We start from the raw sequence: 15,612 nt of genomic DNA, 5'->3' as shown, positions 1-15,612 counted from the left end.
TCATCACCGGTTTGGAGAAGCCATTATTATGAACTCGCGACGAAACCACCTTTGTCATTCTTTTCCGGCATCTATACTCTTGTAAACCACGGTGGCTTTATTCTGAAGCTATCCCTAGCGTTGAAGTATTCGTATACAAAAGCGCTCGCTGTGATATTTTGCCGCCTCCTGACAAGACCCCGCACCCCGCTCCGCCGACTCAGGGGGGTCGGAGCCAGGATAGACGCTCTTTTGTTTTTTCCCTTTTTATTTTCGCGAAAGCAATTGTTTATACCAACTTTAACCTGAGTGCACAGTTCCATTGCTTATCCTGGGGCCCACAATCCGCGATCATTTGTTCTCCGTCCTTGGGTGCTTGTGTGAAGAGTAATTCCGATCTCCGCACCGTTTAAACAAATCAACCTCCGAAAATGCCGCCAGTCTTGCACTGTGTTCGGCACGCCCAGGTATAGTTCTATCTAGTTACAATATTTTCCATAGACCGCTTTGATCTCCTTTCCCCTTTTTTTTTTTTTTTTTTTCCCCCTCTTCCCTGGAGGCTGACATCATTTTGGGAAACAGGGCTTCCACAACCTTAACTATGCGAATCACATTCTCCCCGATCCCCTCCTTACGCCCCACGGGGAGACTCAATGCCGGAATCTCCTTGTGAATTTCCCTTTCCATGCTAACGTGGAGTTAATTGTCGCTTCACCATTGAGAAGGACAATATACACTGCGCTGTTAGCTTTTGAAGTACCGTTGAGGGAAAAAGGATTGAAAGTCATTGCCTTGCCCCATGTTCAGGAGACAAGCGACGTGCCATGTGACATAGGGAGTGACCTTGAGGCGCTGGCGAAGGAAGTGAGAGAAAAGGACCTCCCAGTTGACCTTTCGCTGGTGATGGAAGGCTGGAACGACAAGGTGAGTACTTGTCTTGAAAGGTTTTGAAAAAAAAAAGGCTGACGTTAGTTGCTGTTTTGTTAGACTCAATCGAAATGGGCGCCGAACGCCAAAGCTATTTCGGCTCGCGCGCGTGAAGCGCGTCAATGGCTGAAGTCAAGACCTGAAAAGGAAATCGTCATGGTATCCCATGGTGGCTTTTTGCATTATTTTACTGAAGATTGGCAGGACAGTACGTTGTACACAGGTATGTTGCCATATTTTTATTCCCTCCCTAGCAATTGCCCTTGTCCAATCCTTGTGTGCAATTCCCGTTTGCGGATCGCTGGTTCTTACCGGCGAATCCCCTGGGAGATGCAATTGCGATTTCATGAATTGTCGTCTTTCGTGCTGTTTCCCTTTACCTGGTACCCCAGTTGCTAGTTTGAGAAGAAATAGAGAAAAAAAAGGAATCCTTGACCAACTTATCATTTTTCTTCTTTGTTCGTTTCACGTACAAAGTCACGAAGAAGAAACCTAGCCCGAATAATTATACTAATCTCCGTCCGTCGCCCGTGTGGCCAGGCACCGGCTGGGCAAACACTGAATTCCGAACCTACGAGTTTACCGCCGAGATCCACGACGACGATTTATACGGACACAAAATCGACGGGGACAATGCTTCCATCATGGAAACCATTGATTCCAGGAAACGACGAGGGAGGGCTGAAGCGCCTGCACCGCGAGACTTGCAGAAGCAGTTCTTTGTGCAGGCCATGAGGGGGTGGGAGAACCAGCTAATTCAGAACTCTGTGGACGAGAAGGAGAAAGAAGAGATTAAACAGAAGCAGCCCATCCATGTGGATGCGAGTTGTTAATATGCACATGGCGGGGTTTTGTGTCTTGATTCATTCCGCACTTGTGACGTTATTTTTACGGCCGCTAGAGAAAGGGACGTATAGACGCGATAGAGGGTCGACGAGATACTCGAATAGACCAGCAGCTTACTTTGGAAGGTTAAATAATGTTGAGTACACAGCTCATATTTCTTGTTCCAAGCTGATGTGCGTTCGCTGTCAAAAAAACGACGTTTCCGTTGTTGCGGGTTAACGACGAAACGAGTTCATGTCTGGCGAGCGGGTTACGTAATTTCGGCAAACCACTAGCGTCGGGACGCCTGCGCCTGGCAGAATTACATTCAGGAAAATCCGTCCATAAATACAGCTTCCTTCGCGACTGTGGGATAATTGTGGAAGAGCCGTATGACTGCTGATCTGAATATTCCTTCACGACAGTCCAAGGAAGATTCTCTTTGGAGTATCATTTGCTGCAATTCTGCGATGGTATGAGCGCAGTACTGTAGTTTGGTGCCCGTTGCCCCAAAGGCGGTGAGAGAGTTTATCATCGGATCTTATCTCATCTGGAGAACCGAGCGGTTAATCGCGGCGTTTGCGCGGTGCGAGGGACACCAAAGCTCTTCCCACCCATTTCCCCCGACAGACGCAGAAACCTACTCCGTAGACACATTCAGAATACACCCGGGGTGAGAGAAGAGGCTGTGATAGCTTTGATCTATAATTCTGGGTAGACAGGTTGAAAAAACAAAAAAGGAAAAAGAAAAGAGAAAATAAGGAACAAATGGCCTCCGCTCGTCATGCCTCTCGCCGGCTCCTGGGCTCCCTAGGTTCCTGCCGCGCATACTCATCCCAAGCTGCCCCCGGTGCACGCCTCAATCTCCCCGTCGACTATAAGTCGACTCCCCTTCTCCATCACGCATCGTCCACGCTGTCAAATAACCCAGAATTACCCCAGAACGCTTCCACAAAACGATTGAACCTGTACCAGTCCATCAACTCCGCCCTCAGGACCGCTCTCGCTGCCGACGAGAGGGTGCTTCTGTTCGGCGAGGATGTTGCCTTTGGGGGTGTCTTCCGGTGCTCCGTCGACCTGCAGACGGAGTTTGGTTCTGAGAGAGTGTTCAACACCCCGCTTACCGAGCAGGGTATCGTGGGGTTCGGTATCGGCGCCGCCGCGGAGGGATTCAAACCCGTAGCTGAGATCCAGTTCGCGGATTACGTATTTCCGGCTTTTGACCAGCTCGTCAATGAGGCTGCCAAGTTCCGATTCAGAGAAGGCGCCACTGGTGGTAACATCGGCGGCTTGGTTGTGAGAATGCCTTGCGGGGCTGTTGGACACGGTGCGCTGTAAGTGGCCCTTTCGCGGTGATATCTGGTAAATTAAAGCCTCCCGAAGAAATGTGGTGCTAAATCTCTATTTTAAGATATCACTCTCAGTCTCCGGAATCCTTGTTCACCCACGTTCCCGGCTTGCGGGTTGTCATCCCAAGATCCCCAACGCAGGCCAAGGGCCTCTTGTTGAACGCGATTCTCAACTGCAAGGATCCAGTGGTCTTCATGGAGCCGAAAATCCTTTACCGCGCTGCTGTCGAATACGTGCCAACCGAGCCATACTACCTGCCCCTTGACAAGGCGGACATTGTCAAACCAGGAAAGGATCTCACAGTCATTTCTTATGGTCAACCGATGTATCTCTGCTCCGATGCCATCGCCAAAGCCGAAAAGGACTTTGGCGCGAGCATTGAGCTGATTGATCTCCGGGCAATCTATCCCTGGGATCGAGAGACCGTCCTCGAAAGTGTCCGCAAGACTGGCCGGGCCATCGTCGTCCATGAGAGTATGATGAATGCCGGTGTTGGCGCCGAGGTCGCCGCTACGATTCAGGAGGGCGCGTTTTTGAGGCTGGAGGCTCCTGTGAAGCGAGTCACTGGCTGGGGCACCCACTGTGGTTTGATTTTTGAGAAGTTCAACTTGCCAGATGTTGCCAGTACGTTCATTTTCCTACTACCAAGCTCTTCCCCCCTTATTCCCTTAATTCTTGGTGTCAAGGCTGACGTATTACTACAGGAATATATGATGCCATTAAGCAGACGCTTCACTATTAAAGGATATCCTTAGATTTGAGCATGCATTGTAAAAATGGGGTCTGGGGGGGTTTTGTTTTTTTTTTGGGCTTTGAAGCAGTGTGATAAGGAGATTTATATAAGTGATGCCCATTTCAAGCCTCCAGTGGTTTTTGTGCATGTTATCCGCCTACAGAACTGGGTTTTATGTTGACCCCGGCCAGCAATTTTTGTGTTCTTTAGTTTATAAGAAGATACCATGACCCCCTTTTGGGGGATCCCACTCTACATAGAGTTGAATGGAATAGAGACATCCTATTTTGCCCTACATAACTTCACTACCTATCTATCACAGGACTCGTATGTCATGTATGCGACGATGTACGGCGGCAGTACAGTACGTGATGTTGCCTAGCTTCCATGGCAACAAGTACTGTAACTATGCCGAGTACATACGTAACGCCGTGCTAGGACAAATAAACATTGAACTGAGCGGTTGCCATGCATGTACTGATATTTGCGGAGAAAATCTCCGTCAGCCGGTAGAAAGTATCCGCATACGATTAACGATGCCTACGGTTTGGAGAGCATTGCCGTGATGGTTACTATTAGGGTATATCACTGCATCGACTCGAGGCCAATTTCGATTTGCTTTGTATGTAATGTGCATCCTGTATTTTTTTTATGTCACGTTTCGGCTTAAGGGGTAGGCGAGTTCCGCCCATTAGGGGCGGAGCGGAAAGTTAATTTTAGGGGGTCATGAAATTTCCGCCAACCATACAAACAAAAACAACTACAACAAACACCGCCCTTCTCTTAGTCTGTAGTTGCTAGAAACATTGTAGAAAAAAAAGAAGATCAAGGCAAATAAATTCTGGCAAAGGCCTCTAATGCTGCTGCTATATAGACGTGTAGACATCTGCTCCGCCGCGCCGGAGCCAGGGCCTGTCGGAAGCTATATACTGTACGATTTCGCCGCGCCAGGAAGAGAAGTCAAAGGGAGATTCCCTTCTGGCTGGATATTTCCGTCAGCCTGGAGAAACCAACCGGGAATTCCCATCTTCTTTGCGTTTCCCCGTCACAGTACGCAGCAGCTTGTTTACATCGCGCTAGGTTGTAAGCGAGAGGTTCCCTAGCAACATCTCGCATATAAATTCTCTCTTTCTTTCTCTTCCTCTTCCTTCTTTCTTCTCTTTCTTCTCTTCAAGTTCTCAAGCACTCATTCACCTGCTCCCCAACTTCTATAAAGCCATCACTCTCACTCTCACTCTCAAGCTTAACAGCTTTTTTTTTACTTCTCTCCCCTTTTTTTTCTCCTTGAGAACTTCTCCCTCGGATCCAACGAGATGGGGCTTCTCGAGCTCCTTCAATCCCTTGCGTTGGTGATCCTCTTTTTCGGGGGTCACGCCATCGTGGACCTTCCACTTTGGCAGACACCCCTCGAAGAATGGACCTTCGTGGACTTCGAGGCGATTGGCCTCAGACTTTTCAACACGGTCATGTTCATGGCCGTGTCGGCATACTGTATCGGCGGCCTATGCTCCGGCATATATGGGCTGCTGATCCCTGTAATCCGCGCAGTTGCCGGCATGGCTCGCGCCGTGACAAGTCTTGCGAGTGAATACTCGAAGAACGGTGCAAATGGTTCTGCTCTCCTCGCCCTGAACATGGCCAAGGTAGCTCTGCTACGCCCCTGGGTCTCTCGCCTCGTCGAGCTGCTGGTCCTCGGCGATGAAATAGCAATCGTCGCAGTTCTTGTTGTAAGTTGATTCCAAAACCACCTTCACATATTCGCTTCCTCGAGAAACAAGCGTCAAAACAAAAAAGAAAAAAAAAAAAAAAAAAAAATGCTAATATATATCCGACCATCTTTAGCTGCCGGCTGCGCTCTACTACGCATCGGTCAACGTCGGTGGCCCGGTGTTCGCTTATCTCTCCGGCTTTATTGCCGGAATCGTCACTCCGGTCGATGTCGACTTCGATGGTTGCCCTTATGGCGTGACCCGGTCTGCATTCGACCATCATAAGCAGAACCCCAACCTTCGTTACTTTTGCGATGGGGAAATCGATGGCTTCGACGCGCTAGCCTGGTGGACACAAGCTCAGGAAGATGTTACCTCAGTAAGTATTCCCGTTCTGACTTTCTTCCTCCCCCCCCCTCTCTTTTTTTTTTTGTGAAGCTTGACTAACGATTTTGTTTCTTTCTCCAGACCTGGGAATTTTACCTGCCAATCTTTATTTACTCGGTCACGGCGATGTTCTGCGTGTTTCTAGTCGCGATATTTGCTTTTGGCCGCCAGACGCAGGTTGAAATCGGTACCCAGACGGACTCGACTGGCGATCTGAAGGGAGACAGCAACGGCTTGTCAGAAAAGGTCGCCCAGTTACTTGCACGAATTCGGGAACTCGAGGGCTGCAGGGCTATCTCCGAGTCCGTCGTTACACGCCTCAGGGGACAGATTCAGCTGTCGGACAGAACAGTCCAACAGCAGAAGATCGAGCTTGGGGCGGCGCGAAAGGAGCTCGGAGACCTGCGGGCAGTGAACTACAGCCAACGTTCACAGTGCCAGGCTCTGGCCGAGGAGCTGTCGAAGGCGTCTGATGACACCTCTCTTAACCAGTTGCAGCAGCAGCTGGGACAGGAGAAGGGACTGAGGATCCTTGTCACGTACGGCTACCTGGCGCTTCGACAACTTGCTGGGACCTTCGTGGAGTCGGGGCTTGGCGAGCGCCTTCTCTTTTTCACCCGTGAGATTGAGAACAAGTGCACAGCCATTGCCACCGGGGGGACCAGAACGGTTGAAGAGGTGCAGGGTAACCTCGGAAACGGGTTGCTGACCCTGCTGGAGGAAGCGTCGGCATACGCAGCCGAAATCCGGTTAAGCAGACGCGTGGGACAGAATCGTGGCAGCAGCCAGGATGTTGTGCTTTTGAAGCGAAAGCTGAGAAAGTGCAAGCGTCTCGCGCGGTTTGTGAAGGCCGATTCTGCGGCCCGACAGGACCAGGCCATTCAGTTGGCAAAAGCAGGGACGGTTGGAGAGACCAACTCGGTGGACGACGAACGCATGACGCAGGAGCTTGACGGTTACAAGCAAGGGCTCCTTTCCGTGCGTCGGGAACTCAACGACACCGCGCAGAAGCTCGGTAGTCTCGAGCAGCAGCTCGCCGAATCCCGGGCCCTGAACGAGTCAATGAACCAGGGCTTCACGACAACGATCGCCGAGAAGGTGACTGCACTTCAGAAGCTCCGCGAGGAGCTGACGGTTGCCCTTCAGCGAGAGGCGACTCTCAAGAAGGAGATAGTGCAGAGGACCGAGAACGAGACTGCGCTCCAGAAGCTCCGCGAGGAGCTGACAGGTGCCCTCCAGCGAGAGGCGACTCTCAAGGAGGAGGCAGCGCAGAGGGCCCAGCTGGCGGAAGGCCACGATCAGGCTGTTGCGAGTCTGTCCGCAGAGAAGCAACAGCTGACCGCCCGCATTGAGGAGTTTGACCTCAAACTGGGTGCGGCGAACTTCCGGTACAGCGAGCTAGGTCAACGGGGGTCACAGCTCCAGCAGAGACTGGAAGGGTTGACTCGACAGGTGTCCGAAAAGGACCAGCTGTTGGCCTGGCTCCGGGTGGAAAACGACGGTCTGTTCTCCAAGTGCAAGGGAGTCGAGGTGGAGATAAGGGAGCTCCGCAATGAGCAGCGGAAGGCGAAGAAGGAATCTGGCAACACGGTGTCGAACGCCGTGCGGATGCACAGAGTCCAGCTCGTTGAACAGCAAAACGAGATCGACGACCTTCAGCGCGGGCTCCAGAAGGCCGAGAAGGACCTCAGCTCTTCGATCGACGAGGTCGCCAAGCGAAAGATCGCAGAGCTCGAGGCGCAGGTCGAGAAGCTCACGGTCCAGCACCAGCAGCAATCCGGTACGGAGATTGAGCTGCGCAAGGAGGTGCAGGACCTCAAGGAGCGACTCGACCAGATCGGCCGGGAGAAAAGCACGAAGAAAGCAGTGGGCTCCGTGTTCGCCGACCCCCAGAAGGCACGGGCCCAGAAGCTGCAACGGGACGTCCAGAGCCTCCGGCAAGAGGCCGAGGTGATGGGCACGATGAGAGACCGGCTCGCGAACGAGATCAGGGATCTCAAAGCCAAGTACGAGCCACGGAACGACAACCGCGAACCCCAGACCCCGCTGACGGTCCAGGGGCTCCAGCGCATCCTCCAGAAGGAGAAGACCTCCCAGGGTCTATCCCGCCCATGAGGATCCAAAGTTCCGCCAATGTGGTTGTCGAGAAGGTGTTCCCAGGGGCTTCGTTTTTATTTACGAACCTCTTGTGTTGAGCAATTCACGGCAACCGACAAAGTTAACTCGTCCACAGATCCAACTCTCTCTTTTTTCTTTTTTTTTTTCGCGAGCGATCAGTTTTGTAGAGAATGTTGTTTGACAAGCGACAAGTTTTTAAGCTCCGACTGACTCAGCGCCTCTCACCCGACTTTTGGCTGTCACGGTGCGCTTTTCGTTCGTCGCCTCGACTCTCTCTACTCTCTACTCTCTGCTCTCTCTCTCTCTCTCTCTCTCTCTCTCCCCCGTTTCTTCGGCTTTTCTCCTCTCCAAAAAAAAAAGGCATCTTCCTCGATTCTGACTCGCCTAGACGGCCTGTCTCCGGCAACATCTCAGCTTTCTCGATTGCGCCTTTCCGTACATTTCTTTATAGTTGCGCAATCCTGCTGAGATCCGAGCCCCCGAATCCTCCTGTCGACCTGCTGCCCGCCCGCCCCGTATCGCCCGCAAGCTCGTTTCTCGTGTCGACGTGCGACCTCCGATATATAAATTCCTGCAATTGAAAATTTAAAAGAAAAATAAATAAAAAAGAAAGAAGGACGCCCAGTATTTATTTTGAAGCATTTTGCAAGCCGCGGTTATGAAATTGTTCTGAACCAGTCTGGGATACAGCGGACTTTCGATGTCTTCCAATCACCATGCGGTTAGAAGGTACTTTGGTCTGGGGCTGATCAAGTTGCTTCTACCACTTCTCGCCAGGCTTCCGATCGTTACAGGATTACCGATATTCTCTCCAGCTCTAGCGACGCAGGAAGATGGCGAACCCGTGAATCAACCAAGTTTCTGGCTGTACTTGGGGGTTGCAACGGCTTTGGTCGTTGCCGGTGGCGCTTTCGCAGGCCTGACCATCGCCCTCATGGGCCAGGTGAGAGAGTCTCTTGATTCCAATTTCAGTGTCCGTCCCCAGTTAGCTTTAAAGCTCCAAGCTAACCAGTTTTCCTTGTTTTCTCTCCCTAGGATGAGATTTATTTACAGGTGATCAAGACCTCCGGCGAAGGCGCCGAGAAGAGGCATGCCGAGAAGGTCCTGAATCTGCTGAAGAAAGGAAAACACTGGGTCCTGGTTACGCTTCTGCTGAGCAATGTCATCACAAACGAGACACTTCCAATTGTCCTTGACCGCTCTCTTGGTGGCGGGTGGCCGGCAGTGTTAGGAAGTACTGCTCTCATCGGTATGACTCTCGACGAGTTGCTCTCTTTCCCTTTTTTCTTTTTTTTTTCCCACCCGATCTAACTCTCTGCAGTCGTGTTTGGAGAAGTTGTCCCACAGTCCATCTGTGTTCGCTATGGACTCCCTATCGGCGCTTGGATGGCACCTTGTGTCCTTATCCTCATGTACATCATGTCTCCGGTCGCATGGCCCATCGCGAAACTCCTCGACAAGCTCCTCGGCGTTGACCATCGGACCCTTTACAAGAAAGCCGGACTGAAAACCCTCGTTACCTTGCACAAAACACTTGGCAGTGCTGGAGAACAATTGAATTCCGACGAAGTGACCATCATCAGCGCCGTGTTGGACCTGAAAGAAAAGCCCGTCGGCAGTATCATGATCCCCATGGAAGACGTGTTTACAATGTCTACCGAAACCGTTTTGGATGAGAAGATGATGGACCTCATTCTTTCGCAAGGGTATTCGCGAATACCGATACACTCCCCAGACAACCCACAGAACTTTGTTGGCATGCTCCTGGTGAAGATGCTTATCACATACGACCCCGAAGATTGCAAGCAAGTCCGAGAGTTTGCCCTAGCTACACTTCCAGAAACCCGAGCAGAGACTAGCTGTTTAGACATTGTCAATTTTTTTCAAGAAGGAAAATCTCACATGGTGTTGGTGTCAGAGTTTCCAGGTGAAGATCATGGAGCGTTAGGTGTTGTGACTTTAGAAGATGTTATTGAAGAACTTATTGGAGAGTGAGTGTCGAGTCGAATCTACTACCCCCCTAAGGGATACGCGATTCTAATGTGAAGCAGGGAGATCATCGACGAGTCCGATGTTTTTATCGACGTCCACAAAGCCATCCGTCGAATGGCCCCGGCTCCCAAAGCTCGCGTCCCCAAAGGTCAGATCGTCACAGACCCACCAGACAATCTCGGTGCATTGCAAAACGGAGACAGCGAAGCAGCCTCTACCGGCCACAGGGGACCCGACGCCAGCTCGTCAGGGACTGGCGACTTACAGGCTTCTCGGCGAAAAGGTTCCATTGGCGACATTGGATCTCCCCCCCCACCGATATTCAAACTGAGAAAATCAAGCACACACGATGCTGTCGAAGGTCCAGATGCCGCTATTATACAACGTGGTGCCACTCCAGAAATCCGCGAACACCTTAAACACTTGGGCCCTTCGAACCTTGCCAGCAGACCTCGTCAAACACGCTATAACAATGTGAAAATCAAACCTGGCAGTTCCTCTCCCTTGGTGTCCGCCGTGGATTCACGGCTGCAATCGCCGGACCCTCAGCGCAGAATGTCAGAAGTTACAAGCTTCAGTGGAAACACCGGACCTGGTGGTGGAGTCAAATCGGCCGGGAAATCCGCCAGTGACGCTGTTCTGGCCCTGAGAAGATACGGAAGTACCACCGAGGTTCCCAGTCGACGTTCGACCACCAGAGACACCGTGCCTACTATGAACCGTGACATCATCAACGTCCGAAGTGACCTGTTGCAGCCGGCGCCGCATCGGCCAAGCTACCGACAAGGCTGCCTGTCTCCCAGCGAGGCTCCAACCCTCTCCGCAGGTGGTACTACTAATTCGAGTCCGCTAAGCCCGCCGTATCTCGCACATGGCCCCGCAAGAAGCGGAAGCATCACCGAACAGGTCGTTGACAGCAACGGTATTCGAAAGGTCATACTGCAAACGTCGGACACTCACCCAGCATCTGGCGAAGAAGGCAAAGGGCACAGTCGTCAACCTTCTGCAACGCAAACGAAGCCTGTACCTCCTCATGCTGCTGTCGAGCACAATAGCGATGACGAAGACGGTCAAAACGAAGCTGATATTTCTCAGAGTTCCACGAAACAAGACAAGACGAAGAAGAAGAGAAGAAGAAAGAAAAGGAAGCCAGCGAGCTCCAAATCAGGTGATGGGGCGGTGGATGAAAGACAACCCTTGCTGGGGTGATTGACATTTTGACAGGCGTATAAATTTTTTGTGGTGGTCTCTACGGTTTGAGATTTCCGGGATAGAAAGGGATTTGATGGGTGTTTTTTGTACTCTATATGGAGGGTATTGGATTTGGATTCGGGAGTATGATTTGACTATCGATGGGGTTTCTTTTTCTTTTTCTTTTTCTCTTTTTCTGTTCTGCAAGCGACAAGTGACAGGATTTTTTTTGGGCCTGTTCTGTTGATGTATTTCTAGCAGGCCTTTTTTTCCCTTCGATTTTGATTTCTATGTCTTACTACTCCATGCATGTATTTGCCAAAACGATGAATGAAATCTTGCTTGGCCCTTTTTTTCTTTCTTTTTTTTTTTTTTTTTTTTGGACTCTTCGGTGCTGCTTTTTTCCACTTGCCAGGTCTACGGGTCTCTCACACAAAGGATCCTCTTAGTATTGTCGGGTCATGAAAATAAAATCCGGGCTTTGCTGTGAATTTTGCACAGCGCTCTCGAACCGAAACTATTGAATGCCTGATCATTCAATTATTGGCGGAGAAAAAGGCAAAAAAAAAAAAACAGCTTTCGGAGTTAGTTAGGTACCCCGGGGAAGATCGAAAATTCAAAACAACAACTTTATTAAGATGCGACAACATGTTTTTGGTTTAGATTCCCGGCGCTGGCGGCCGCTTACTTGCGCCTCCGGGTTGGCTACCAGGCTGTGTGATTCGGGGATGTTTGAGACAGCGTGCGTCTTGCAACATGCATGCGCGGTCATTGTCCAAAGGGTTGGGTGGACATTGTTATCATGTATTGCTTTTTTTTCTTTTTTTTTTTGAAAAAAGGGCATTTCATTCATTGTGCGTGAGACACATTGCCGTGAATAGTCGCAATTTGGCCGCCGCTGGCCGGGGGAGATTGGGAGCAAGGGACGTTCTCTAGTAGTTAAAAGAAAATCATGCTGGACGACGCTGGATTTCAAGCTTGATCCTCGGCGCGTGCGAGGTTTGGAACTCTGGGGGCGGCACTGTATTCCAGTGGACGCTGCTCATGCTGTTGGCGGGACTCCAGCAGATTTCCTGTCGATCTTGCTCCGGCCCGGCAGTCTGATACACCTGCAAGCTGAGCCGGGGGAGCGACCGGGGGAGTGATTGGCCGCCGGGCGCTGGGATGGCTGCAGCCCCTTTTCTTGGCTCCTGCGACGTTGAGGATCGATCGGTGCGTGAAATGAACACTCGACGAGCTTGAGAGGACATCATCGCCCATTCGCTCTGCGTCCCACACCCATCATCATCATCATCATCATCGTCACCGTCACCATCACCATCACTCTCCCTTTTATCTGCGACATTTGACTGCTCTGGGGGAAATCTTTCACTCTCTCAAGATCCTCCGCGTTGCAGATGCCAATGCCCGGTCAATCATCGCGACAACCGACGCTCCTTTCTCCACACTAAACTCTTTTTCCCCGTCAAATTCGACATGCAAGAATGAGACCGGCCACATTGTCGCCGGCAAACGATCATTTCAAGTCATTCTGCTTGTCGACTATTCACCGCCGCTCTTCTGTTTCGCGTTACTTTCCGGCACACAGTACCATTCGGTGCTGAGGAATTCCCCTCGTTTCCCCTTGCAATTTGCCTATATCGCGTCAACCCCGCGGCTGGTCCGAACGGTTGTCGCTCGCGATCATTACTCTCTCTCACCTGTGATACGTGACTCTCCGTCAACACTCTCTCTCACCTGCCCACAAACCGCAGAGATACCTGAGAGGAAGGGAAAAGAAAAAAAAAAAAAGTTAAATAAATAAACAGGCCAACATGGGCTGTTGTGGTGACCGTCACCGCGATGATGATCTGATTCACGTCAAGGCCGAGCAGAAATGGGACTACATCGTGAGTGGTGCCGTCTCTCAAGCCGTTCAAGAATGCTAATCACCCCCCCGTGTTGCAGACTCTGACAGACTTCCGATCGACCTCTTGCTTCACGTTCCTGTCGTACTGCATTCTCTACCTCACCATCATTAAATCGTTTGCCGTTTATGGAGTCGACACTTTTACTGCTGTGAACCTGTTGGCGTTTTCGCGCTGGGCGTCTCAGATTAAGCCAAAAATCCCCTTTGGAATTTCGAAATGGATCTTCTCCGGGTGCATCATTCTCTCCTTTGTCCTTCTGGCATACCGTTGGATCCGTGCCATACGCGTAATTAAATCTGGCGGAGTTGCTCAGAGCTACCTTGACCCGATCGCCGTTCGTGTTCAAAGTACTCGAATGGGAAGCGAAGGCCAGGGTTTCCGCCGGTTCCTCGTCTTTGCAGAATTGACAAAAAGTAAGAAAGGAGCTGACTACGTCGCCCTGTTCACCTACTTTAACTTTGAATGTGAGTGCAAGGAAGTTTCGCCCTTTTTTCACAGCCCACCGACGGGGGTTTTGAAATAGTTTTCTCGCTGACCATCGCCGTAGCCTGGCTGCGAGTTATCTTTGCCGAAGGCCCCCGCCAAGCTATCAACGGATTCACTCTTTATTCTGTAATGGAGCTGCGCCTGATCCCGATAGGAGAGAACGCTCCTTCTGACGGGACTCCGGCAGTGGTACAGTTCTTCAACAACGTCGAGGCGCTGGCCGAGAAGGACAAGCTCCAAGCGACCATCTTATTCGCCATGCTTTTCACATTCGTCATCTGGGTCTTGTCGATTTTGAGTTTAGCGTTATCGCTGATCATGTACTTGCTGTTTCTGTGGCATCATATCCCGAGTGAAGACGGTTCGCTCACGGCATATTGTCGACGGAAAATTAACACGCGACTGGAGCGCATTGTCAAAAGAAAGGTCGATAGAGCTCTTGCCAAGGGTCTTGCTCTTCAGGATCGGAAACGAACGGATCTAGAGACAGGCGTCGAGAGTATCAAACAACAGCCGACGTTACCCACCTTTGACTATGCGAGCAGCAACCTGTCAAGTGTGCCGCCTATGCCAGGCCTTTCTCGACAGACCACGGCGACAACACTGCCTCCATACTCCAGAGCGGCCCCGTCCGGCAGTGGTGGGCAATTTGGAATGGACCGTCAGCCAACGCTGCCGGATACGAAATGGGAAAATCCACCGTTGCCCACGAGCACTCCCGGACCGGGCACTCGAACGTCTGACGATACTGCATCGCTCGTAAACAACGCTGGAGGATTTGGGTATACCGCGCCGCCCAGTGAAGCCTTGTCATCGCCAACTGAACGATACGGAACTCCTTTCTCTGCTTCGATGAGTGACGTTTCTCTTCCCGGCGGCCGGGCTCGTCGAACTCCTGCCCCTTCCATTGCCCCTTCCGTGGATCCATATGGACGGGCTCCCCCGAGCCTGCCGGCTCCAAGGCTGCCAACTCCGAGAATGCAGTCCCCGGCTCCACGAGAAGGCTATAGTTTTGCAAGGCCGCCCCCGCCAGCTGCCACCGTCCCAGAGCGATCCGTGACCGCTCCCATACCAAGTGTCACTCCTTCGCCCAGTTCTTACCGCAATTTCACTCGGCCATGGCCAGCTCCCACCCAAGTTTCCGGGCAATCCTCCATGTCTCAATATTCAAACGCACTTCCCTCTCCGCGGCGAGTAGGAACTGCTCCACCTTCCCAAGACTCGCTGCCGTACAATCCCGGCCCCCGGTTTTGATGCAGACTCGATCGACTCATACAAAATTCAAACGCGGGAAAGCCTGTCTTGCGTGTGGGCGAATAACTGTCTGCATGTGTTCAAATAATACCTGACTCCTTTCTTTTTTCCCCCCTCCCCCCCCCCCCCCCCTCTTTTTTTTTTCCGAATAAAGTTATGTACCGATTCTTTTTAACGGCTTTCCAAGCGGAACATGGAGAGGCAGGCTTCTTTATTTTCCCGCAGTATGACTCGTGCTCTCTCTGCTCTCTGCCATTCGATCTTATACCCCCTTTTTTTTGCTCCCCCTTTATGATTTCAGATTCAGCATCTCCTTTTTTTTTTTTTTTCTTTTCCGTGTGTACTCATGCCTAGTTTATCGCGCATCTTGTCATCGATTGATATACGCACCCCATTTTGTAACCTCTGCTGATGAGGAGTCATGGCTTCCGATGTAATTAAAAGAAAATCTGCTTAAATTCTCCCTGTCTCCAGCATGTTATCTATCTGCGGATTTGCTCAGGATAGTAATGAAGATGGTGTGTAAATGTAAATAGTTCTACGAAGTCGTTGAATCGCGTCCCATCAGAGGCGTAGATCGATTGCCGCCACAAATGCCAGTACCCAGGATCTGCATGGGAATTTGACAAAAATATATCCCGGTTTGATGACTGCGGGGCTCTTCATAGTTAGTTATCTGGCTTCTAACTAGCTACTGATGTTGTCTGATATAACTGCATACATAATTTTTTGGTGGGTGACGCGCGATATT

General features: G+C 51.1%; 5 protein-coding genes across 5 annotated transcripts; all 5 read left to right on the top strand.

The window, feature by feature from the left end:
* The first annotated feature begins 22 nt into the window (after positions 1–22).
* Positions 23–1,901, top strand: D8B26_002001 (uncharacterized protein). The gene is made up of 4 exons (XM_066123703.1): positions 23–446; positions 562–903; positions 967–1,129; positions 1,447–1,901. The coding sequence occupies exons 1-4, from the start codon at positions 411–413 to the stop codon at positions 1,737–1,739; spliced, it is 834 nt and encodes a 277-aa protein (XP_065979778.1). The 5' UTR covers positions 23–410; the 3' UTR covers positions 1,740–1,901.
* A 510-nt stretch (positions 1,902–2,411) lies between these two features.
* Positions 2,412–4,107, top strand: D8B26_002000 (uncharacterized protein). Its single transcript, XM_003065944.2, has 3 exons — positions 2,412–3,065; positions 3,143–3,705; positions 3,786–4,107. Exons 1-3 carry the CDS (start codon positions 2,500–2,502, stop codon positions 3,821–3,823), a joined length of 1,167 nt encoding a protein of 388 aa, XP_003065990.1. The 5' UTR covers positions 2,412–2,499; the 3' UTR covers positions 3,824–4,107.
* Positions 4,108–5,127: 1,020 nt separating this feature from the next.
* Positions 5,128–8,025, top strand: D8B26_001999 (uncharacterized protein; the record flags this gene model as incomplete). Its single annotated transcript, XM_003065943.2, has 3 exons — positions 5,128–5,541; positions 5,657–5,902; positions 5,992–8,025. 3 exons carry the CDS (start codon positions 5,128–5,130, stop codon positions 8,023–8,025), a joined length of 2,694 nt encoding a protein of 897 aa, XP_003065989.2.
* A 284-nt stretch (positions 8,026–8,309) lies between these two features.
* D8B26_001998 (uncharacterized protein) lies at positions 8,310–11,538 on the top strand. Its single transcript, XM_003065942.2, has 4 exons — positions 8,310–8,971; positions 9,064–9,277; positions 9,350–10,019; positions 10,080–11,538. The coding sequence occupies exons 1-4, from the start codon at positions 8,729–8,731 to the stop codon at positions 11,227–11,229; spliced, it is 2,277 nt and encodes a 758-aa protein (XP_003065988.1). The 5' UTR covers positions 8,310–8,728; the 3' UTR covers positions 11,230–11,538.
* A 1,222-nt stretch (positions 11,539–12,760) lies between these two features.
* D8B26_001997 (uncharacterized protein) lies at positions 12,761–14,861 on the top strand (the record flags this gene model as incomplete). The annotated part of the gene is made up of 3 exons (XM_003065941.2): positions 12,761–13,100; positions 13,159–13,585; positions 13,669–14,861. Exons 1-3 carry the CDS (start codon positions 13,026–13,028, stop codon positions 14,859–14,861), a joined length of 1,695 nt encoding a protein of 564 aa, XP_003065987.2. The 5' UTR covers positions 12,761–13,025.
* Between the last annotated feature and the right edge of the window lie 751 nt (positions 14,862–15,612).

This window comes from Coccidioides posadasii, chromosome 1 (genome assembly GCF_018416015.2).
Source record: "Coccidioides posadasii str. Silveira chromosome 1, complete sequence".
Taxonomy (NCBI): Eukaryota; Fungi; Ascomycota; class Eurotiomycetes; order Onygenales; family Onygenaceae; genus Coccidioides; species Coccidioides posadasii.
This window is presented reverse-complemented; position numbering and strand designations above follow the sequence as displayed.